General features: G+C 36.6%; 3 protein-coding genes and 1 pseudogene across 4 annotated transcripts; 1 reads left to right on the top strand and 3 right to left on the bottom strand.

Annotated features, from left to right (window-relative positions):
* Window positions 1–253: 253 nt before the first annotated feature.
* On the bottom strand, window positions 254–1856 carry BNAC04G40700D. The gene has a single exon (XM_013888815.3). It carries the CDS (start codon window positions 1500–1502, stop codon window positions 396–398), a length of 1107 nt encoding a protein of 368 aa, XP_013744269.1. The 5' UTR covers window positions 1503–1856; the 3' UTR covers window positions 254–395.
* A 2058-nt stretch (window positions 1857–3914) lies between these two features.
* LOC125585236 lies at window positions 3915–5247 on the bottom strand (annotated as a pseudogene).
* Window positions 5248–10088: 4841 nt separating this feature from the next.
* LOC106448761 (trihelix transcription factor GT-4-like) lies at window positions 10089–11222 on the top strand. 2 transcript variants are annotated; one of them, XM_022701314.2, is made up of 3 exons: window positions 10089–10281; window positions 10580–10811; window positions 10883–11222. In XM_022701314.2, the coding sequence occupies exons 2-3, from the start codon at window positions 10775–10777 to the stop codon at window positions 11107–11109; spliced, it is 264 nt and encodes an 87-aa protein (XP_022557035.2). In that variant the 5' UTR covers window positions 10089–10281; window positions 10580–10774; the 3' UTR covers window positions 11110–11222. The 2 variants fall into 2 exon arrangements, with proteins under 2 accessions (XP_022557035.2, XP_022557036.2); XM_022701315.2 differs by having other exon boundaries at window positions 10133–10281; window positions 10563–10811.
* A 3489-nt stretch (window positions 11223–14711) lies between these two features.
* Window positions 14712–18557, bottom strand: LOC125585235 (josephin-like protein). Its single transcript, XM_048753943.1, has one exon. It carries the CDS (start codon window positions 15665–15667, stop codon window positions 15269–15271), a length of 399 nt encoding a protein of 132 aa, XP_048609900.1. The 5' UTR covers window positions 15668–18557; the 3' UTR covers window positions 14712–15268.
* Between the last annotated feature and the right edge of the window lie 7401 nt (window positions 18558–25958).

The raw sequence follows: 25958 nt of genomic DNA, 5'->3' as shown, positions 1-25958 counted from the left end.
AAGTAACATAATTACATTATTAAACTTCCATTCCTAGTTGTCTAGCATTTTCTTCCTTAAAATACAGAAAACAAGAAAGATCAACTAGTGGTAAGTGGTTAACTCCTCCCTCCGTAAGATCTGGTCTCATGCTAATGTTTTTCAATCAACATCTATTAGATACGAATTAGACTTACAAAAAACTACTATACATCAGAAACCACTACACTTCAAATGTTCCATTTGTCACACAACCTCTCAAAAGATGCTTGGATCATATCGAAAGACACCACAAAGTTTTTTTAATCATCTTAAGCGTTCACACTTCACTATTACATCTAAACCAAACCTCACAAAAATCTCGCGAGTTGTAACATTATACTATAAGTCTATATAACACAGACATAATCACACGCTTACACAGTATACACTATCACAAAACAAGGAAGCACAGCCCTTGGATTAAACACCAGAAGCTCCTCATCGTCGATCCTCAACAGGGCCCCACTCTTACTCCCACTCCCTTCCCCAACTAGAGAATCATACCCTCCATCCCTCTTGTCCACGTCATCATCCGCAATCAAATCACACCCGACCCGACCCGCCACGACCCGGCAAACCAGCATGGCCCGTTTCACGTTCATAAACCCGAACTCTTCCTCCACTTCCTCCGGAACCGCCGCGTGTCCCCTCCACCCCGTCGCGAGCGTCGCGATCCCGTCGAGCTTCGGCGAGAATCCGGATCCGATGATCCCGCAGACGCTGCAGTACTGATGGCCGCAGAGACTGGAGTTACCGTTTTGTCCTAGGTCACACATGAACGTCGAGCAGTAGAATCTCAGCAGCTCGTTCCCGTCGGCGACGCACCGCTCGTCGTCCCGCCGTCTTCCTCCTCCGCCGCTGCAGCTGCGAGCGGCTTTGGCCTTGACGAACTCTCGATACTCCTCGAATCTCGCGAGGATCTTGGGGCTGTTGTGGATCTTCAAGATCCGATGGATCTCTGGGGCTTTGTTGTTCAAATCGGGCCAGCCCGATTTGAATATGATCTTCACGATGTTCGTGCTCGATTCGCCGTCGGTTAGCTCCGTCACGGCGTGTTTGACGGCGATGTGATGCTCGAGGAGGTTTGTTTTGGGGAAAACCTCTCCGCACGTCGCGCAAGAGAAGATCTCGTCGCTCAGAGGAGAATCCGACTCGTTACGGGTTTCCGGGTCGGGTTGAATGAGAGTGACGAGAGAGTTGTGAGAGGATCTAGCGGAAGTCAGAGTCGTTAACTGACCGTTAGGATGCGTTTGGCTGCGGGGTTTAGATATCCTCGTCGTGGATAAGTAGAACCGTTTTAAAGACGACCAAGGAGAGGATAAACCGGAACCTGAACCGGAAGAAACCGTTCTAAGGTTCTTCTTCTTCCTCTTCTTATGTTTACAGTCACTTCCTTTGGGGAACAAGAAACAGCCGACAAAGAGAAAGAAGAGAGAGAAGAAATGCTGACGTAACAACGACCCAAGTTTTTGCGCCGCCATTCACGAGAGTTGTTATTGAGAAAGAGAGAGAGAGGGGATTTAGTGTTTTGCAGTTTCCACCATTGGAGAGAGGTGTAAAGAAGAAGAAATGATGAAGAGAAGAGGAGAAAGGAGGGTAAAGGTGTACGAAGACAAGAGAGTTACAAAAGGTAGAAGTAGAAGAAGAGTAGGTGCCACGCTATTTCATGTCTTTTTTTTTTTTTTTTTTTTTTTTTACCTTTTTTTATTATATTTGCTAGAATATTTGTCTCATCTTTTTTAGTTTTATTAGTAGTACCAGAGGGTTTTCCAGGCTACGTCCAAATTTTTTCCTACAATATTAGTTTAATTTTTATATTTATATTTTAAAAACGAACAAATGTGATAAGCACTGAAACTTGTTATAGAATTATAAACATAAATCAAATTTAAAACTATTTGAAATAATTTGTTGTGTTTTATTGGAGTTTTATGTAGGATATTAGTAAGATTAATAAAAAGTTAACTAAATTATAAGTTAAGATCTATATATTCTTTATATTGGTTATTTATTTTTATGTAAAACAATTGTAAAGCTTATAATTAGTACTGTATAAATTTTGATGGTTTTAAAATTATTAAGTTTCATTTTTGTACTTGTCTTTAAAAGAAAGTATCACCGACTTGTATACCCGTTCTTTATTTGTTGTCTTCAATTTATCGTTTTAACCAAAATAATTTTGTCAACCTTTTTAACCAAAATTTAAATTTAACATTTATTGTTGCTATTTAATTTCTGTGTTTTTTTTAAGTTTGTTTGTGATAGAAAGAAAATTTTGCTTCATGATTTGAAATATTATTAGTTGTAAATTTATAGAAGGTTTACTTTCTTACCGTTGTTGATGTAATATTAATTTTACAGTTTCTTATTTTAATTATTTAATTAATCAGATTTTTTGGAAATAATTTTGAATATTAATACTATTATTTGATGTTCTAGCTTTTTCCTGTTTGCTGGGTAGTGTTTGTGTGCTCTGTCATCCCTTTGTGCAAGGCTGAGATACTTGCTTAAACATGGTCTTGAATGACCTCTCGAAAACAAGTATTAGTGAGAACTTCAAACCCAATTTAAAAGCTTTCTAAAATTTATAAATGGTAGATATATACAAAAATTATCACTGTCTGAGGTCTAGAATTAGGTTTCTAATCAAAAATTCTGAAGAACTCTTAACTTAAATCTGATTAAACACATTGAATAGACGTTTTGTGTGTTTCTGAAAATAATTTATATACAAAAATGGTTTAAGAATTCTAACTCGTACGGTTTGATCATGCCCTACAATCTGAGTTGCAAATCTACAAACTACATTATTATTATTCTCGCATTTGCCTCACTTCTTCTGCCGGGGACGTTGTTGCTGTATTGGCTAATTTTGTGTACATGATGTTGTGTTCACTCACACACACTGCGAAGATGTTGTTGCTTTATATTAAGGATGAGGAGATGGTGTGTTCTGAATTGGTCTTTTGCATGTGAATATTTGAATTTTTTAAAGATATGGTGGGGTATTGAGTTGTAGTAAATTTGTATGTTAGATTTTCTTTGAGGCTTTATTTTTTTGCAGCTTTGTAGTCTAAGTTTGTGATTTAATAGGCAAGAGAATGATGAAGGTCATGACTATTTCGGACCTAAAAATGCAAAACTTGCAAGTACGTGATTTTATTTTAAGTTTGAATGCGTACAGTTAGTGGCAAAAATAGCTCAACTATTATAACTTCTTTTGGGACAGGTTAATGCAGAAAAAATCTTTTATTAGAAATACTTTTCAATCAACCAATAAAATCTGAATATGCATGTTTGAAACTGTTAGTTTTCACATAAAACACTTACAATTCTGCAAATTACAATGTTTAAATTTATTTGTGTACGATTGTATTTACCACTACCTACAAAGGATATAAATATATCATATATCCATGAACCTTCTACTATACTTAAAATAAAGGAAATATCACAACCTGCAATGAGTTTCCTAGTTCTCTAGAAGTAGTTCTTTGAAGGTCCATGCCTTCCACATCTAGTCTACCACAAGTCTCTTGTGATGCAGATGGCAGAGCTGCATTCTTGGATTAGCCTCTATCAGGTAGTACAGAACGATTCACTGGTTCAGTCGTTATCACAAAACATTTTTTTTTACAAACTACAGAGATCCAAAAAGCATGCTAACCCTAATCTTTCTTATATCTAAGGAAACCCAACAAGATCATAACTTATTTTACTCAAGGATTCAGAGATGTACGTGTTCATTCAATAAAGTATGTGATAACTCACTGAAACTCCGGTTGATTCACCAGAGTAAATCTCAGCATCTCGATGTTAGCCTCCATCAGTCGAGGTTTACACCTAAAATAAAACCGACAGACCAAAACAATATGTTAATGAGAACAACACCATTGTCAGACCAACACACAAAAATATAATTAATGAACATGTTACACTGCAAAGAAAACTACAAACTTTTGATGAATCTCTTTTATCAAACTTGCAATCAAACGTGGAGAGATAAGGTCCTAAATTGTTCTAAGTGAACGCAGTGTTATTATCTGAATATGCGTCTTTGATTGAAGTAAAACAGAGCCTTGTTTTCCCGATATGCAAATACAGATCCCTTCATTGAATCCAAGTAAGGCTTTATTATATGTTAGTTTGTAAATTTACTTAAATTTTTTTTGATAATCTTTAAAGGTTAAGAGAGAAATGTTGAAACCTTTTCATCTAGCAGGAGGATGGTGATACCCACAAATTCACCATTTTTCTTCATGTTCCTTCAATCCCAAAAGCAGAGGATCCGGCCAGCAACCACCTGAGAAGTCGGACCAAGGCTGAGATCGTCAAAGGTTGAGGAGGAAACAGATTTTTGAGCAACAGTAACAGAAGAGGAAGACATTGTCGATGATTGGTTGAAATCTGTGACAGTTCAATAAAGCCTTGACTTGATAAGAGATGCACTGCTCTGGTCTGCTATATGAAGTATATAAGGGAGAACTTAGAATCAGTAATGAAATGAAACCATAAGTGATAGTCTGAGTAAAAGAGACAAAGTTTTGTCGACAGATGATTAAATTGGATTCAAAGATCAGAACTTTTAAAATGATGCGTTACCTAGATGAGAAATCTATCTACTTGAATTTTCACTCAAAATAGAAAACATAGAATGAAAACATATTAACACCACCGGCATAAACATCGTGAACGGTGCTTGTCTCGACACCGTCGACAAAAACCCCTTGTATAAAGCCATGATCCCTACAGCTCTCACCGTCTTTAACGCGCAATCAACCGCTCCCTTATACGGTGCCGTTTCCCCCGCCTCCACCTTCATATTCATCACTCTCGTCTTGATCACATCTACCGATTCGACGCGACCGAAGCCACAAACCCCGCCGCGAAGCTCGACGTCACGTGAGTCCCGAACCCGTCTCTCATCAACCCTTTCTCCAAAATCATCTCTTTCACCGAGTCGTACGTAGCCAGCTGCGACGCCGTCACGAGCATCGCTCTGTTTATCGTCATCGACGAACCTCTCCACAGCAACGTGATGCCTTCGCCGCGAACCATCTGCGCGATCGCGTCCAAAACGCTCTTGTAGTTCCTCCGGTCGACCACCAGGAGCCTCCCGTCGGCTTGCATGCGCACCATGGCAACATCCGCCGGGTTCATCGCCGGAGGTATCGGCGCCGAAATTGATTGCGAAATTGATTGTGATGAAACTGATTGTGAAGAATAGGATGATCAAAACTCATACGCTACGGTTTCAAAATTGAGACCATCTCCAATGGGGGTTTTTCCCATTGGAGTTTTTAATAGAGAAATTAGGTTCTAAATACACCAAAAAACCAATATTTGCAAAATACCCTAGGACTAATTATGACACTGTTGATATCTTTATAATACAGAATTACCCATGCCCCAACTATCTGAACCATTCTCTCTCTATCTGAACAATCTTCTTATTTATCTCTCTTGTTTATTTTTAAAATCATCAAACACAATTTTTTTTCCTATTAATCTACAAATGTTTTTTTCCTTATCTTTTCTGTTTCCAATGATGTGAATCAGCAACGGAAACGTATATTTCAATTAATACAGAATATGAATCTAATGAGTACTATCCTCACATGAGTTTTGTATCTGTCATCTCTATTCTTTTACTCAATCTGACCGTGATATGAATGTCTAAGAAATTTTTTTAATATACATGTGAGATCTCTTCGATTCATTCGCCGGTAAAAGCTCATGGTTCTGGTGATGGTTTGTATAATCAAGAAATATAGAAATTTCCCGACATTGATGAAACCTGAATCTAACATTTAAGTTATTGTGCTTGTAGTCGATATTTATTAAGTTAACGGATAATTGTTTGATTACATGCTACAAATCAAATATTGTGAGTATATGCATGTTTGGTTAGTTGTTACTAAACCGGTGGATGCTGATTTTTTCACAAAATATATTATCATTAGCTGATAAATGTTTACTTAGGTGTTATAAAACATGTTAACAGCCTTTTAAAACGGTTTGTAATTTTTTTTTAAAAATAGCTTGTCTTGACTGATAAATAGTTTGTTAGATGCTATGAATAAGTTAGTAGGTTAAAACAAGTCACATAATAGTTTACGTTGAAACTTTGTATTCATATTATATATAACATATTATGATTAGCTGATATATGTTTGGTTAACTGTTACAAAATATGTTATCGCTTTTTACATCGTTTGGTAAAATGGTTAAAGTAGGAATCGTTAACTAATATATATATATATTCTGTTAGAAGTTATAAATTATGTTAACATGTTAACTTAATCATTATCTATTCAACTAATATTATCCTAGCGGTTAACAAATATTGTAGTATATATAATCAAAATTTAGGGCAAGAAAGAGAACATATAAAAAATTAGGGCATGGATAAAACGGGAAATATGACAAAATATCTATAGTGGATATGGATTTTTATTGATTTAGGGTAGTTTCTTAATTTCTTGGTAATTTGGGTATATTCAGCCAATTGTCTCTTTTTAGTATATGTATTATATATATATATATATATATTATATATGTGTAAATAATTGTGGGGTTTACAATTATTGTGGAATCCCATAAATAAAGGTTTTTGAGGATTCTTAAAACCCTTACCTATACGGTTCCATAAAAATTGTGGACCCCACTATTGGTTATACATATATAATATATACATATATATATATATACATAACACATATATTAAGAACTCCAATGAGAAAACCCCCATCGGAGGTGCTCTGAATACAAGTTTTATTTTAAAAATTGAATTAAAAAATTGGTGTGTTTCATGAGCAAAATTATAGAGGAAAATGGTTTTTTCACTGTGATTTTCATATATATATACACATTGAATTCCTGATATCTGAATAAATTAGTGTTTTATTTATTCTGACACTACAATCATTTTATACATTCTGTTGATTAAGATCTATTTTCCATTTTTCTCAGTTATGAATTATCTGTACAAAATTAAATTTATATTCTTGTATTTGTGTACAGTTAATGTAATCACAAAAGCTAAACTCGAAATTTTTAGGAGGAATCCAAGGCAACCGAATTGTTTTATGAATACCATATAAATATCTGCTTGCAAACTTTGTTGCTTAGGATATGGACGGAGACAGAGGAACACGTGCACATGTTTCATTTCTAATCTAGGCTCATCAGTGCATCTGTTTACTTAGATCCATGCACTGATGCACATATCTATCCATGCATATGACCAAAACTAATTAGTACGGAAAAAATAAATACAGTATATTTTCTTTTTGTTTTTTTTTTCTTAGCTACTAGATGCAATTTCCCAATAAATAAAGTATAGTATCTTATTTATAAATGTATCATGTATGTATTAATTTACGGCTTCTGTGATTATAGAAAATATAGGTTGAGGTTTCGCTTTCATAGAATAAAAAACAAATTGACCAAGTCATATCAAGTGGTAATAAAAAAAGTTATATCAATTGGTAGTATAAAACTAACTGAAATTTTAGAATGTAAATATCACCATCTTTTTGTTTTGTCATAAACAATCTTGGTTTTTTCCGCACCGTTTTTCATATATATATATATATATATATATATGTAAATAACGGTTACCATCTGTAATTTTATAATTTGCGGGTATTACGAAGAAAACCAATCAACCATTTACCGGCAACATTGTGATGGAAGTCGTCGGAAGTAGAGGCTTAAACATGGCATGTAAATTATTGATCAATTGAAATAACACATGGAGAAAAATTGAGTTCTCTTGTTTTATTTTCCGTCTAATTCTTCGATTTTATTAATCAAACAAATTCATCGTTAGTTACAAACATTAGCAGATTCAAATTGAGCCCTCTTGATTTAAGATGATAACATCATTCATTATATTACTGCATGACAATTTCCGATCAATGAAAGAAAGTTTCAAAGGCTAAATGGTAAATGCTATCCTATTATAGCACATGAGTCAGAGGTTCGATTAGCATCAAAACATGTTTTTAATCCCCGAATCTTGGTCCTTTCCTTTATTTAGATTGATCGTATGCTTCCGTTATATTGTTGGTAGCAAATAAAGCTTGTTTTTCTTATTTCTGTACCACCAAATTAAGAAAGCATAATTTGTTTGTTAGCTAACAAATATAGAAATGTAAAAAAGTGAAAGTAGAGTTAGTGATGAATGATTGAAATGGTCAATGATAATCGAAGAAGTGGGCCACGTGAGAGAACTATGTACTTTTGGAAGCGGGTCTAAGACTACCTAAGAGCATCATTATTCCTAAGAGACACTTAGGGGCTCTTAAGCTTTTTTTAATATTTTTAAGTATTAAAAGTGAGTTAAGAGACAACATTAAGAAACTCAAATATTTTTATGCTCCATTGCAAGGTTCTTAATTAAGAATTTTTTTTAAAAAAAAATATTATGGGAAGAAGATACCATGAGATGAAAATTGTTTATAAAACATGAATCTTTACCACATACAATGTCAATAATGTTCGAACTTCTACTACAAAGTACCAACAAGAAGACCTACATGAATTCAGGTTAAAAATCTTCAGTGTCCATCAATCACTGAACCCCTGAGACTCAAAACGCTGAGAGAGATGCATAGGGTCATAAGAACTTACTTTCCATTAAGTCCCGGTGAAAGATCAGCAAGAACAACGTACGTACCAAATGCCATAAAGGGAATGTACAAATCTGGCGCATTGATATCATAGATGGGAGGTTTGTATGAGAGCCTACCCCCAACTGGTTCAGAGATTCTAGTCCAATGTCTCTGATCGTTTGAAGCAAACACGAACTAGTTTTACTTAATGGCTGGTCTGAGAAAGTCTCAAACAGAAAGAGGCAAGAGAAGACAAGCTCACCCGGTGAAGGAAAGGAAACAGAACAACCTTGAGTTTGTTCCTAACATACTGATCATTCACTTGGAAATAGTATCGAGGATCAAAAAATAACGAGTAATATGTTCCAAATTTCAAGACGAAGACAAACAACTTCAAAATTGATGTAAAGAGAGATGTGGAATTCACCAATAAAATAACTCTTACATTGCTCTGCACATACTCAGAGCTTGATCCTAGAATCCTCTCCCCATACGTACATCTCTCTGCCTATCAAAACAAAATCAACACATCTTTAATCTCATATGAACCAGAAGTATACCAAACAATTTGCATATCAATATTCTTACAAAGACATATTTGCTTCTTAGATTCAACAAAACTCTCTTCTAAAGTCAACCATTCCCCATGAGAGACCTCTCCATGACTCATAACCCTTTCTTTCTGAACAGATATCAAGAACTCGAGAAACCCACAACAGAAACTACTATCTCGCATCACTATAGATCAAAAGTTCAAAACTTTTTTAAGATGAGAGTAGAATCAATTAAAGCAAGGAAGAAGGAAGAGGAACCATTCGACAATGCTGGAAACATGAACAGCCCAAGTGGGTACAGACAATGCGTTAATTGATTTAACTACCACACCAAACAAACAAAATAGCAAGGTCCGCTCCACAATTCACCTTGAGGTTTGATAAGAAACCATCATTACAAAACTCAAAGATGATCTAACAAAAGATATTTATTGCTTTGTAATAAGAGAACAAACCAGTCCGTGCTCTAGCTCAACGCATGCCCCTAAGAAGAGGATATCAAGAGCTTCAGAGATTGATCGGGACGGAGGAGGCGTTGGGGAGGAAGGTCGGGACGGAGGAGGCGGGGAAGCGACTGAGACGGCGGCGATTCCGGTGGTGGAAGTTTCGAAATCAAACCGAATCAGTCCTCTCGGGAGAGAAAGAGAGATGAGAGAGATGAGAGAGAGACAGAGACGTCGCGTTATGGTGACACATGTCACTAAGAGGCGGGCCTTCCAGGCCTTACGCAAGAGGCGAGTCTTGGGCTTCTGTCTTTTCTTAATTGTTTTTTAATTGGATTTAGGAGAATAGTTGGGTTAAGAGTCAGCGATAATGCTGCTCCTAGGGTCTCTCAACGCATGTTTTAAACAAAAGAGAAAAATAAATAAATGAAAAAGACAAAAAAAAGTAAAGAACCGCTGCTTAACGTGAAATTTTTAGAGCTGGTAAGAAACCCTTACATATCGATCAACAATTGGACCCCATTAATTTCTATCTCTCCTTCCTCGAAGGTCCTAAATCAGTTTTGTCTTCCTCTTCATTCTCGATCTCTCCGGCTTCTCTCTACTCCAGCTTGTCTCTCGAATCTCATCTCGATCTCCTTATCGGTAATGGAAAATCATCCTTTTGATTTCCCGTTTTTGTTACTGCTTTGTCGATTTTGTTTTTTTCCATTCTCTGTTCGTGATCCGCTGTTCTTGTCTTCTTCCTCCTGAGGCTATGATTAGTTTTGGTACTTAGTTAGTTTATTAGCTTCTTTGGTTCTAGGCTCTTACATTAGCAGTGTAGCTTGATTTTTGGAAGTAGTTTAAGTGTTCGCTGGAAACGGCAAGAATTTTATGCTTTCATCGAGCTTTATGTTGCACTTGTGTTTTGTCTGGTTTCATAGTCATGTTATATAAGCAGGCAGTGATGGACAGCCGTTTGCGGGGAAGATCATAACGGTGAAATATGGAGACTATACAAGAAGAGTTGGGATCGATGGTACAGCTGAAGCCTGAAGCCATCAAGGAAGCTATTAGATCCACGTTTAGATTGAGAACAAGGTGAGCTTTTTGGCTGGAAGATGAAGAACAGGTGGTACGCTCTCTTGACCGAGACATGCCTCTAGGGAACTATACACTCCGTGTCGATGAAGGTAAGTAAGTCTTTTTTTCTTTCTCTTCTGGTTTGTGGTTTTTTCTCAGTATTTATATCCAAAAAATGCAGGAATAGCTGTTAGAGTGTGCCACTATGATGAGTCTGATCCGTTACCGGTTCATCAAGAGGAGAAGGTGTTTTACACGGAAGAGGATTACAGAGAGTTCTTGGGACGAAGAGGATGGACATGGCTGAGAGAGTTTGATGGAGGGTTTAGGAACATAGACGGTATGGTTAGGAATGTAGATAGTATGGATGATCTTCAACCTGGTGTCTTGTACCGTGGAATGAGATGAGAAAATAAGTACCGCAGAAAGCTAGAAGATAGACTCCTTTTTTTTGTAAATATGGTCAGAGACTGATAGACTTTTAAAAAGCTTAATCCAAGATATGTTGTTTGGTTGGTAAACAAAATGGTCATTGCAAGGGACAGAGACAATGAGAAAGCTGGTAAACTATTGAACAAGCATAAAGTTAGGATCATCAAACGACATGATCCCATTCGTCAGTTCCTTTTTGAGTTAAGTGAATCTGCAAAGAAGGAGAAACGTTGCAGTTAAATAGACATTTCAACGTGAATGTAGTTAGAGGTTTCAGGTTTCTTCTCCTTAGCTTGGTGTCAAAAGCGTGTAGCTTAACCATCTGTAAATTGAATAGCCACATCTGTGTCCATATACGGCAATACATCAAACAAACTTAGCTAAAACAATGGGAAGACATACGCAATTACAATGACAAAACCGAATATACACTTTGGTTTCTATGGTTCCAATAATTCAATTTAAAAATAAAAATAAAAAAAATTTAAGATTGGACAATGAGAAAATTAATTAAACTAACAAGGGTTCTAAACTTTTCAAATCGTAAAGTTAACTACTAATTTATTCATTAGAGTCTATAAGGGTCTCTAACCAATGAACTTGCTCTAAGAAGCTCTTCCTGTCTCCCTCCACTCGGAAAGCATTGTTTCTTACGGCCTAAGTTTGTGTTTCTTATTTTTACCTCTTCGCTCTTACCTCTGTTTATGGCCTAAGAGCATGCGCAACGGGAATCCTTAAGTGAGAGTCCTTAGGAAAAAAATAATTAAATAATCAGTGGAACCCACCAAAAGCTAAGGATTCAATTCTTAAAATTCCTAAATAAGGACTCTTTCTTAGTGAATCCTTGTACTATTTGCGGGTTCCCACGACTACGTGGCGGCCCGTGAATGGTCATCTTTTTTTTTTTTTTTTTTTTTAGAAAATCCAAAATATCCAAGATTAATCCGAAATGTCCTTGTCGCTAAGGACTCCAATGAGTCTCACCGTTGCGCATGCTCTAAGTGTACGGTCCTGATATTTAACATGCGCTTTTAATTATTATATTTCTAGTTGGGCGCGGTAAGAGATATACCACTTTTTTGGAGATATACCACTTTTTTTGGAGATATACCACTTTAATTGTGACTAATCGGGGAAATGGTAAGCAAAAGTAGGAGGAGAACAAAAGTGGTAAATGAGCCTTACTCTTCTATTTGTCTTACGGAATTGGACGTCTTTACTGACGAGCTATGCTTGGCTAGGTTTTAGTTTTCACCTTAAGATTATGCCAAAACTAGATCTAAAATCTGAAGTCTAGTTTTGATTTCAGAACAACTAATTACCACATGGAATGTATAGCAAAGGTTGTCGGTATTATTAGCTCCTTTTAATTGGATAGCGCATGCAAATAAGGAATTATTTGATGACACAATAATAATGAGGACTTAGAAAAACAAAATAAGTAAAAGTGGTAGTCATAAAGCCTAAGCTATGGAGCACTTGCGGTAGACAAGCCGGGACATCTTCGATGATCTTGCATCATTCTGCTCATCCCTTGCTCTGCGACCGGCATTAATAAATAAAAAACTAAGGCTTCAAATGTTTATAAACCACATTGCACCACACAATAGTTAATAGTAACGGATTTTTTTACATATACCTATATGTTTTTGTTAATTACGACTGTATTACAGTTGTTCCGTATGTTAAAAAATATTCTTCTAATTATGATTTTGATACATGTTTGGTTAATGTGCTTTTTTTCCTATCTACATATGATTCAATGATTGTTTCATACATTCAATTACACAACTTTAGGTAAGAAGGCAGAGATGTTAACATGGTTTTATTAGAAATAAGTACTAATTAGTACCATATAATTTTCTGTGTAATTCTTCATGGTACATATATATAACTTTGGACATGACATCAACTCGATCATTTCCTTCTTGGATTCGATTCTCAGTGAAAGTCTTTTACTCTAGTTTTACTAATTAAAATGGTTTTATGTTTTAAATAATTGAAAATTTCAATAAAAACTACTTAACGGCTGAATATTGAGAAGCCAATATTAGTGAATGATTGCATAATTTACATCATAAAGAAAATATATTATCTCATTTTATTACTAATATAATCAAACATAGAAATTTTAAATGATATAACTAGCATTCATGTTCTAAATACTAGTAGTTTGTTGCAAAAAAAAACTAGCATTCATGTTCTAAATACTCTCCTTTTAAAATTAATAGTTTTCAGATTTTTGTGCATATTTAAAAAAGAAATTGAAATTTGATTATAATTATACTAGTATTTTAGAAAAAAAATATTATTTAAAAATATAAAGTTATATGTATCAACTAACAAAAATACATAAATTTGAAAGTACATATTTTCTTGGATAAAATGTTAAAGTTAAAAAAAACGATAGAAAACAGAACGTATGAACATTGCGTCACATTGCGTTATAAAACGAACAGAATACTGCCGTGTTTATCTTGGGGTAAAACTAAAGACGTTGTCCCATAATTGTTTTGTCAACAAACCGAGAATGTACTTAATATGGGATATGGCTATTAATGTTTAGGAGATTTGGATGTTTATATTTTTTTTCAGTCGGGGCCAAGTTAAATAAATATAATTCCCGCACCAGAAATAATAATTTTCGCATCTTTATTAACGCAATTAGTGGGAGGATTAGTTGGCTCCTTCCTTTATTCCACATAAAGTTGATCACTGTTCATATCCTTAAATATTATTTAACGTACGGGTGATTAAATAATTGTTATTGCATTTCTGTTGTTTTGATAGGCCTACTTCAAAGTTCATAAGATTTGCCTTTGCCTTTAACAATCTTCTTCTCTAATTCATAATACTATTTTGGCAAAAGTTTAATCTTGCAATTTCCATACTGTATTTATTTGGGCCACTTATGGGCTTGATGCTAAGCTCATATTCTTAGATTAGTAGACGTAATGGACTTCCAATAATTCTGTTAACCGTTTACTTCCCGCTTCTTCACTCAACCAATATCCGACCACCACGTGTCGTTACAGCAGCCACGAGGTTCATGAAAAAGGAATATTTCAATGCAATTTAGTAAAAGTAAGAGCATTTTTATCCCTAAACTCCAATAGGGTTTCTTAATTTTTCTTTTATTATTTTTTTCGGATTAAAAAAAAAATTAAAAAATGCACCAATCGTGGATCGTCACGTGTCGGTGGAACCCGGAAACAGTGCAAAAACCCAAGGTAAGAGGTTCTCATTTCACGCTTTGGGTGACCGATTTTAAGAAAATTTGTGGGGCCTACAGGGAGAAAAACCCATTAACAAACCCCAATAATTGTGCTCTAACATAGCTGAAATACATAGTTTCTTCAGCAATGGCCGTTTTGTGCATGCCTCATTGCCAAAAGACTGATGCGTTCTCGCAGTCTGGTCAAAGATAATCTTTAAGCGCATCTTTAACCCCAAGTGTTTATGGAAGGTGCTTAACAAAATATAATATAATAGTGGGTGGGTCCCAGAGCGAATCCCACAAAATTTTAAGCACCAGTTCTTCTGCAGTCTATTTTAAGCACCGCTGCTTGCACTGTTTGCGGATCCTACTGACACGTGGCGGTCCGCAATTGATCCATTTTTTAATTTTTTAATTTTTTTAGTGAGGAAAAAAATTAAAAAAAATAAAAAATTTTAAGCACCCCATTATGTGTTGTCAGGTTAATGATGCTCTAAGTGGGCAATTACCATTTTAAGTCGAAACCAATCATGCTACTCAAAAACAAATTAATGTATTCACGTTGTTGTTAATGTTGTGGTCAGGGAGGGTTACTTGGTCTGTCTAACAATGCTGGAGTTCTTGGCACATACGCAACTGGTCATATCCTACAACACTATTAGGACTTGATAATTTTTGAGTTCCTACAAAAGCATATGATTGATTTCAATTTAGGCTAAACACAAAAGATATAAAGATGACTTTTTGTACATAAACGAAGCTCACATGATCACTTAAATACATCTCTCTTATGCTCTATATGACTATATATATATTCTATTATGTAGATAATACATTCAGTTCTCTAATATGCTTGCGTCGCCAACGAGTGATCAAAATACAAGAGAATCTTGAAAATTTATGGGTATGACTAAAAGCTTAAGATGTACGGCCACTGACAGAACTTGATCTTATGAAGGAGGTTGAGGAGTTTATGAACTGTATGCAGTCTTCTATGGCCTCTGATCTACAGGTATCATTAGGGACAGAGATGACCGAAGGCTGAGATCTTCCAGTGGAAGAAGGCTTCAATGGTGGCGACCTCTTCTTCTTCTTCTTCTTCTTCCTCGTCACGACTAGACGTAACCCTTTAACGAGTTTACAGCTGAGAAGCTTGACTAGTCTTGCTGCAGTGGCTTCTGTTTTCCTCGGTAGCCTCAAGCCACAGCTTGTTGTGCATCCCGGACTCTTACCATACGATCCCTTGACTGAGGATTGCTTACCACAAGTTACTGGTCTAGTGTTTGCATTGCGCCGTTTTGTTCCTGTAGCCGACATATCTAAAGAGAGTGAGAGCAGTTTATGGGAACAGAGTTGAGGAGAGTGAGGGGTTTATATAATATAAAGGGATCGATGCTGAAAGCCTGAAACAGTTACCTGATAGAGTTCAGGTAGAGACTAGAGAAGCCATTGATTATTAATAATTTAGCATTAATGACATAATTACACTTTAGGAATGATTAGTGTAGACACTAACATCTTATACAAATGGAAAAATAAAGTAAGTTCAATTTCAAACTTATTTTGAGATACTTTATGTGAAAAGAATTGAAATAACTAACAGATATAAAGATATCAGAATCTCTAGCGCCGAAGTTTGGAAAAACAAAGATAGCCCAAGAGCAAAAGATCAAGACTTTGTCTAGCTTTTCTACATTGCCACCATGGAAAGTAATTATATAGTGGTACACAAAGGGAATAAAACCATTTGTTTAAGCGAGAAGGTTCTTTCTAATAAGCTTTCGGGTTGATGATCACTCATGTGTGTGCATAAAAGAAATGTGGACAAACTCTTTTGACTCTCGGAGAGGCCAATGTAAACTTACCTTTATAGATCGCAAATAAATACCTTCCTTGAGTATGAGGCTAATTAAGAAAAAGAAAAGAGAAGAGAAGAGAAAGGTCAATGGTAGACACACGAACCTCAAAAGCAAATAGTACCGAGGCAGTTTCATGACTTACAAGTTACAATAAACATCATACTTTGCATAGTAACCATTTACACGTGAGAAATTGCATTGAGAGCAGTTCTCAAATAAATAAATAAAAATATTGCATTGAGAGAAGAACAATGATCTATGATGAAAATGAAACTCACGTTCTTGACCTTGAAGCATTTTTCACTAGTAAGATCTCTGAACCTGAACTCAGATTATGATCCAAGAACCCTTTAACTTCATCTTCATCTTTGAAGGGCTTTGGCACATAGAGATTACTATCCACGTTCCATACTCTATCGATTGTTCGCACACATCACATCCAAGAACCCTTTAACTTCATCTTCATATTTAGTTTATTAAAACAACAGAGATACAATGTCTATATATATATATATATTATATATATATGAGAAGTTTAGGTTATATTTGATTTGTTAAAATTATTTTAGATATATGAGAAAAATAAATTAAACTTAGTTTAGTAAAGTTGGTTTAAAATGTTGGTTGATTATCTTTTGTTTATATATTTGATTCGAGTTTATATTGGTTTGGTTATGGGTAATTCATAAATCCGTTTTATCGTTCATCCATTTATACATAATTTATCCATTAAAATGCATGGTGTGATTGAGTTGGATTGACCTATTCACTTTTATCTATTTTGACATCCCTATGTACAACCCTGTTTCTTAAATTACTTATTCATTGAATAATACTCATATCTAGAAAAATCAAAAAATGAATTTGAAATATCAAGAAGATTTATTTCTTGAATACAAATGCAGTCTTAAGTAATCGCGTAATTGATCATCTATCTGTATTTCAGCTAGAAAGTCTCATGGATAACTGAGAAAAAGCAGGGTTAATCTGCAATTAGAGTAAATATATATATAATGGTAACGATTTTTTATTTCATGGCCTATATGGTTAAATAAAATTTAAACTACAAGACAGGAGCTGGTACATCAGTACATGCCATTGTGTTGATGTTTAAGCATTGTTCACTAGCAAAATCTCTCCACCTAAACTCAGATTTTGATCCAAAAACCCCTTGACTTCATCTTCGCTTGTAAACGGCTGTGGCACAGTAAGATCACAATCCAAATTATACCATACTCCATTGATTTTTCTCATCACAACCCAACGCCTGCTTCTCCAAAGTCCCACATATCGCGTGACCGGAACGTTCAACACGATACCCATTAGAGTATCTGCACCAAGATTAATCGAGTAAGCTCCATAACGCTTGTCATGCCACTCAACACTCTTGCCTTTTCCTTCAAGAGCTGCAATCATCACGTTTACGTCGTAGTTCCCGGTGAGCGTGTTGTGGTGAGGCTTGAGGAGTAAAGAGAGAGGTGTCCACGTTTCTTGGCAAGGATCATCGGTTCCGGTTCGGGTTTGGATTTTCGGGTATAATTGTAGGTTTTTGGTGAAATTTTAGATTTTTAGAAAATATAATTTGGGTATTCGGGTAAAATTCGGGTATGTTTTGGGCTTTCGGGTCTGATTTTGGATAAAATTTTGGGTATGTTTGCGGTTCTTCAGATATTTTTAGAGTTTTCGGGTCCAGTTTGGGTATTTCGGGTCTATTTCGGGTCCTAAATACCCGAACCAACCCGGATCCGAAATATACCTGAAAATTTTGGGTATTTTACGGGTATTGAAATTATAGACCCGAACCGAACCGGACCCGACAAGACCCGACCCGAAAAGTTATAGGTACCTATATGGGTCTAAATTGCTAGGACCCGAAGGACCCGGACCCGACAATACCCGACCCGAACCCGATCCGAAGACCCGAATGCCCAGGCCTACCTCAGAGATTGAGTCCAGGCCTTCTCGCGTGAATGCGTCCTTGTCCTAAGTAAAAACAAGAGCAATAACAAAACTCTCAAACCCTAATTTCACATTATTAATTAGCAAGATGAAATTGAATACTGAAAAATATGGATCACCTGAAATAGATTGTTAAGGGAGTGCAAGAGGCAAAATTGCAGTCGTTGTCGCTCGTGATAGATCTGAGATTCACAGCCAGCCATATTCTAGTTCCGGTGTAGAAATTAGGGTTTATCTTGGGATACAAAGCAAAGGATTTGGTTCCACGGCATGGCTCTCCATCTCATTATATATACCTAGCATATTGCTTGTTTAGATTATGACAAGTTTCCGCACAAAACAATTTTTTTTACTTATTTAGATCTTTAAAAAGACAAAATAATAAAACAAAAAAGTTAGTTTTCTAAAACCTTTTTTTTCTTCTTATCCATGCTTTATAATTGACAAGATATGAGTCTGTTGCGTTGCAATAGGTTTTGTTTGATGTTTTAATCTAATAAAAACTATAAAATAATAAATCATTTTATTATTGTTTTTTTTCATTTGTTGTTTGAGATATATTTTATAATTAAACCCGTTTTTACACATAAATTCAACTTTTTTTTTATTTTTGTCATCAAGTTCAAACTTAACATTTGTATTTTATAATCATAGTGCATAGATGAATTGTTATAACCTTTGTACTTAGGATTAGAGAAAATACTATATACCTAAACGTTTAAAGTGAACACAACCCGAAATAAGAAATTGAATGAAAAGTAAAAAGAAATAAAAGTCAAATACATCAATCTAGTCAATGACAACATTATACATGTTCTTCTGTATTAATTTAATGTTTTATTAAATAAGTCTTTAACATTTTATTTTGTTAGGATTTTTTTTAAAAGCAAAACATTCTATTTTATAATTTTCCTTTTTATTTACAATTAAAAAATTAAAAAATAATAGTAAATACCCTTTTACAGTTTTGTTTAAGATTTCAGAAAAAGAAAATTACTATTATATAATCTATTACAGTTATCTTCTCTGTAGAATTTCAGGAAAAAACAAATGCTATCAAAAAATTATTTTTAGTTATTAATAAAAAAAATTAAAATTAATATTTTTACAATTCGTATCAATACTAATTTATACTTTTTTGTTAATTAAATAATATTTTAGTATCATGTTCATCATCAAATACTCTCTTAAAAATATTATCAAATAAAATTTTAAAATTCTCTTTTGGTTGGGACTTAAAAATGTGATACAAATTTTTTTTTGTATAGGATTTTTTTTTAAAAGAAAACAACTATCAAATATTCTTTTACAGTTTTAAGGATTTTAGAAAAGGAAATTAATATTACATAATATTTTACAATTATATTTTGTCTAGGATTTATAAAAATAAAATTTCTATCAAATAATTATTTCCAGTTAATATTAACTATTTTAAAAGTTTCCATTTTCAAAATTCATTTTTTTATTATCACTAATATTTTTACAAATTTTCTTGTTAATTAATTAATTTTTACTATCATGTTTACCATTATTTTTTGTTAAGTATAAATTACTATTAAATAAAATTTTACAATTCTCTACGGTCAGGATTGTAAATCTTAATTGGGTAAGATTAGAAAAGAATTTTTTTTAGAAATCTCTTTTATTTAGGAATTTAGGAAAATAATAGGTTATTTTCACATAATGACAGTTTTTATTGACACATTCACTATCTAATTTTTTTAATTGACACATGCCACAATCATATTAAGTAAAATATTTGAAGCTAATTTTGGTTTATATTTTTTTAACCCAAAATTATTAAAAATTAAAGTTAGTTAATTATAAGATTATTTTTACATTTTTATTTTATTTTGACTTTTAAAAGGAAATTAATTATTTTATAATTAGTTTTTATTTTAGATTTTTATACAACCATTTTATTTTTAATAGAAAAAAAATCTGTTTATTATTTAAATATTTTTGCTTATACATACAAACCTATATTTATCATATTCACACATACTCATGTAGTCATATACGACAACAACTTCAAAATTAAAAATCATGTTAGCATCATATGATGTAATAAGGATAATAAAAAGTTGAGTTGTATCAAGAAATTAAAAAAAAAAATACTCATGTAATACTTTTCATGTAAATACTATTATGTTTTGTAAAAATAATACGTGGAAGCTTAAAAATGTAATATTATTCATTTTCTTTACATGAAAATAATAAGAGTATTATGTTGATTAGCAATTTTAAAATATATAATTTCCATATGTCGCGATTATGTTAACTAACAATTTTGAAGAACCAAACTTTATATAATAAGATTGTGATATTTTCATAAAATCTATTTATATTACCAGAAAAATAGCTCTTTCTATTGATATATTTGTTCCTCAAAATAATTTTTTTACATAAACTCTTTTTATCTAACCAGAAAAAGCCAAGAAAGATGAACTTAGAAGTCATGATTCTTGTACAATCACAAGTTTCGAATTCACTTAACATTTCGTAAAGCTTGACGGCCTCTACATGGTGTACTTAGCTGTGAATTCTACGATGCTTAAACGCATATATTCCTTGGATGAACACCCCTCGGAAAGTTCGCCTCTAGAAGTTGTTGTCGAAAATATAGAAAATGCCAGATGGATAACGGCGACAAGATGATTTCGTTGGTACCAGCCATTCAAAAACAGTATAACTTGGCCACTTCAACTACATTCTCTCACAGCAGGAGGGGGGTTAGTATATATGCCACATCTCATTGTATCTACTTTGGCGTGAGTGTAGCTTATTTGACTAGGTACTTTGAAAGTTTACTTGGAAGTTTTGACTTGTGATAAAGACTCGAAGAATAAACACCCGAAAAAAACATCTTATCAGTTTGTTCTACATTCTTAATAATTGAATTATCATCATCTATTGCTTTCCGTTCAACTTCTTCATCTTTTTAAAATCTCGATTATTTCTTAAGAAGTTTTGACAGTACATGATAAACACTCCAACAATGTAACTCAAGATTCTTAAAAAAGAAACACACCAAACAAAAACTACACTTATCTCACTTAATTTTTTTCAAAGAAGCTTCAAATTCTGATGCAGCTATAAGTGAAGCTGATCGTGGACCAGAACCAAACCGGAGGATCTCGTCACGTACCAAGATTCCCAATCAAAAGTATTTGGAGTAAACCACTCCAACATTTTATTTCAGTATTTTGTCTAATTATCTCAAGCACAATAAGAAAAGAATTGGTCATCCTTATGTTTAGGAACCACCTCTTCCATATTTCCCATTTCCAAGTTTGTAGGAGTTGAACTCCACGTTAATTGTTTCTGTCTTTATTTAAGCTAATGGAAAAACCAAAAAGAGGTAGTCTTTTTCTACCCAAAAACAAAGTGTTCTTAAGTTTTCTTTTATTGCTTTGACTGGGACCAGCATTTGGTATCAGAGCATCCTTTTTGCTGTAACCTGAAGCTATATTAGGGTTATGGCAAGCAACAAAGAGAGATTGGCAGACCTGGAAGCAAGTATCGGGATGGTACAAGATGAGGTTGCCAAGATCAATGTGAAACTCGATGAAGAGATGGCTGCAAAGTTTCGTGGCATGGAAGACTCCTTCAAGAGGATGCTGACTGATGCGGTGTCAAGTCTGCGTGAGGAAGGGTCCACTGCACCGAAGGGAGGAATTCCAACAGGGACGATGGCAGGTCATCACGAAGTGGAGACGAGCGCGGCTGGAGGGGCCAGAAGATCGGGGATACCATCACCCTCCGTCCCCGTTCAGAGAGGAGAAACTCCTAATCTTTTTCACAACAGACCTAACCGCCGGCATGTAAAAATGGAATTTCCCAAGTTTCGAGAAGGAGATCCGACATCATGGGTGAGCAAGGCGAAACAATACTTCGCTTACCAAGAAATACCACTGGAGCAGAGAGTCAGCTTTGCTTCGTATCATTTCGAGGAGGAAGCAAATGAATGGTGGCAGGCTACTTCAAAAACCCTCGATGAAGATGGAGTCTCGGTGACGTGGGACATATTTGAGGAAGAACTTTGGGCCCGATTTGGACCAACTGCTGCTGAAGACTTTGATGAGGCTCTCTCCAAGATTCAACAAACCGGTACCTTGAGGGAATATCACCGAGAGTTCGAAAAGCTCCAGATTAAGGTGTCAGGCTGGACACAGAAGGCGCTCATTGGTACATACTTCGGTGGACTTAGAGATTCCATATCCGACAGCATCAGGATGTTCCAACCGAAAACGTTGAAAGCCACGGTGGAACTAGCACGGATGCGTGATGAACAGCTCCAGCGCAACCGACGCTTTACTCCAACCAACAACAGGAAATCGCGCAGTTCTCAGGCATCACCACCACCACCACCCAATGCGAACAACAACAACTCAATAGCCAACGAGGACCAGACATCAAAACCCAAGCGGTTGAGTTGGGAGGAACTCAAGCGGAAACGAAGTCTCGGAATCTGCTTTAGCTGCGATGAGAGGTATACACCGGGACATAAATGTCAAAAATCTCAGCTACTTCCCATGGTGGGGGCGGAAGATGAAACCGACGAGGACGAGGAAACCTCTGAAACCGACGAAGCAGAAATAACGCTACAAGCTCTCACTGGCTGGGATACACCACAAACACTACGCACATCAGTGAAGACCAGTGGCCAGAATCTCGTGGCACTGATAGATAGTGGATCAACCCACAATTTTATCAGTGAGAAGGTGGCTAATCGATTGAATCTACAGGTCTCACCGACAAAGGAGTTCAAGGTACAAGTCGCTGATGGCCATCCGCTTCGGTGTGACGGCGTCTATCGAGCAGTAACCACGGTGATCGAAAGCCTGACCTTCGCCGTCGATCTCTATGTTCTTCCCTTGACAGGTCTCGACGTCGTTTTGGGAATTCAATGGTTATCGCAATTGGGCCCGACCTTATGTGATTGGAAGGAACGGACTATGAAGTTCATGTGGGCCAATAAAATGGTCAGGATACAAGGCCTCGCAAATAGAAAGATTACACAGGCCCAATCCAAAGAGGTGGCCCGTGAAGCCCAAAAAGGGCAGGCCTGTTTCGCGCTGAGTATTCAACAGACGCCGACAAACAACATCCCGATCCCGGAATCAATGTCTATGCTCTTGCAACAGTACGCCAGAATCTTCGATACACCCACCACACTACCACCGGAAAGAGATATCGAACATCATATTACTCTAAAGGAGGGCTCTGATCCGGTAAACGTGCGACCCTACCGATATGCCCACTTTCAGAAGGAGGAAATAGAAAAACAAGTCAACGAGACGCTGAAAACTGGACTCATCCGTAACAGTTCGAGTCCATTCTCATCACCGGTGCTGTTGGTGAAGAAGAAAGACGGATCTTGGCAATTTTGCACAGACTATCGAGCTCTCAAAGCGTCAACTATTAAGGATCGATTTCCAATTCCGACGGTGGAAGACATGCTAGACGAACTCCATGGCGCCAGTATCTTCACCAAACTGGATCTCACCGCTAGGTACCATCAGGTACGAGTCCATCCTTCTGACGTTCCGAAGACAGCCTCTCGTACCCACAGTGGACACTACGAATACTTGGTCATGCCCTTCGGCCTGTGTAACGCGCCATCGACGTTCCAAGCACTCATGAACTCAGTCTTCTGTGAACATCTCTGTAAGTTCGTCCTTGTTTTCTTCGATGATATCTTGGTATATAGCCATACATGGCAGGAGCATCTAGAGCATGTTCGAATCGTCTTTGCTCTCCTGCAACAACACCGGCTATTTGTTAAGCAAAAGAAATGCGAGTTTGGTCGTGAGGAACAGGAGTATCTGGGGCACATCAACCCGGCAGCAGGAGTGAAAGTTGATCAATCCAAGATACAAGCTATGGTTGATTGGCCTCCACCTACGACTATCACCGAGCTACGTATCATCGCTCGGCCGCTGACTAATTTACTGAAAAAGGGAAATTTGAATGGACGTCACTGGCAGATTCAGCCTTCTCGGCCCTCAAGACCGCTATGACTACCACACCGACGTTGGCCTTACCGGACTTCTCCATCCCATTCATTATTCAAACGGATGCTTCAGGAGATGGTATTGGGGCTATCTTATCCCAACATGGGCAACCGATCGCATTCATGAGCAGAGCATTGGGCGTGGCAAAACAGACTTGGTCCACCTACGCCAGGGATATGCTAGCCATTGTCATTGCCATCCGTACTTGGAGACCTTACATTATGGGTCGCCGGTTCACCATACAGACCGATCAAAAGAGCCTACGCTTCCTTCTTGAGCAAAGGATTCTGACACCGGAGCAACAAAAGTGGATGGGAAAGCTCTTGGGGTATGATTACGAAATCGTTTACAAACCGGGAAGTGCTAATGCCGCTGCAGATGCACTTTCACGACGGCGAGACAGTCCCACCCTTAACACCATTACCGGTTAGAACACAGAATTCTGGGAAACACTACGTCTCGCAACCACAACATATCCTTATCTCAGGCGCATTGGCGACCTTGCTGATACTTCTCCAGGTCAACCATACATGCGTTGCAATGGCTTGTTATGCTATAACAATCGAATTGTTATTCCACCAGGTTCACCTCTCATCACAGCATTACTGAAAGAGCACCACGACTCTTTTATCGGAGGTCACTCAGGTGCTTTGCGAACATTCAAACGGCTCTCTCAGCAGTTTTTCTGGCCATCAATGCACAAGACGGTGCGGGAGTATGTCGCTGCCTGTGATACTTGTCATCGAGCGAAGTACGAGAGCTTGTCACCAGCTGGATTGCTCCAGCCTTTGCCTATCCCAAATCAGATATGGGAGGATTTATCTATGGACTTCGTTGATGGTCTCCCACGATCCGACAATCACACGTCTATAATGGTCGTTGTCGATCGCCTCACCAAGGCCGCCCATCTCATTCCTCTTGCTCATCCGTACACAGCAAAATCAGTGGCTGCTAAGTTCTTGGAGTTCGTCATCAAGCTACATGGACTGCCGAAATCTATCGTAAGTGACCGTGATCCTATCTTTGTCTGCACTTTTTGGCGTGAGCTGTGGCGATTATCAGGTACACAACTGCGTTTGTCATCGGCTTACCACCCCCAAACCGACGGCCAAACCGAAGTTGTCAACAGAATCATCGAGCAATACCTTTGCTGCTTATCATCGAGCAATACCTTTGCTGCTTCATACATCACCGGCCAAAGCAGTGGAGCACATTCATTCCTTGGGCCGAATATTGGTATAACACCACCTATCATGCCTCAACGGGAATGTCTCCGTTCAAAGCAACTTATGGCCGCGAACCACCACCACTCTTACATTACGAGATTGGTACTACGCCAGTCTTGGAATTGGATGAACAATTAGCAGCACGAGATGAGGTCCTCTCTGACTTGAAGCTGAACCTTGAGCGTGCCAACAACAGAATGAAGCAAGCAGCAGATAAGAAGCGCAGGGACGTCTCTTACGAAGTAGGCGACAGGGTCTATCTGCGTCTACAACCTTATAGGCAACACACCATCTTCAAGCGTACTTGCCAAAAACTGTCTACAAGGTACTTTGGACCCTTCCAGGTAGAGGCTCGCGTGGGACCTGTTGCGTACCGTCTGAAGCTTCCGGAAGGTACTCGAGTTCACTCAGTCTTTCATGTCTCTTTGCTCAAAAAACGAGTGGGGGAGGCTACACCTACGTCAGGAACATTATCACCAATACGCGCGAATGGGCTTTTGCGTCTCATACCGGAGAAAACATTGCAGGTGCGACATACACATGACGC

The sequence above is a fragment of the Brassica napus genome, chromosome C4 (assembly GCF_020379485.1).
Source record: "Brassica napus cultivar Da-Ae chromosome C4, Da-Ae, whole genome shotgun sequence".
Classification (NCBI taxonomy): Eukaryota; Viridiplantae; Streptophyta; class Magnoliopsida; order Brassicales; family Brassicaceae; genus Brassica; species Brassica napus.
This window is presented reverse-complemented; position numbering and strand designations above follow the sequence as displayed.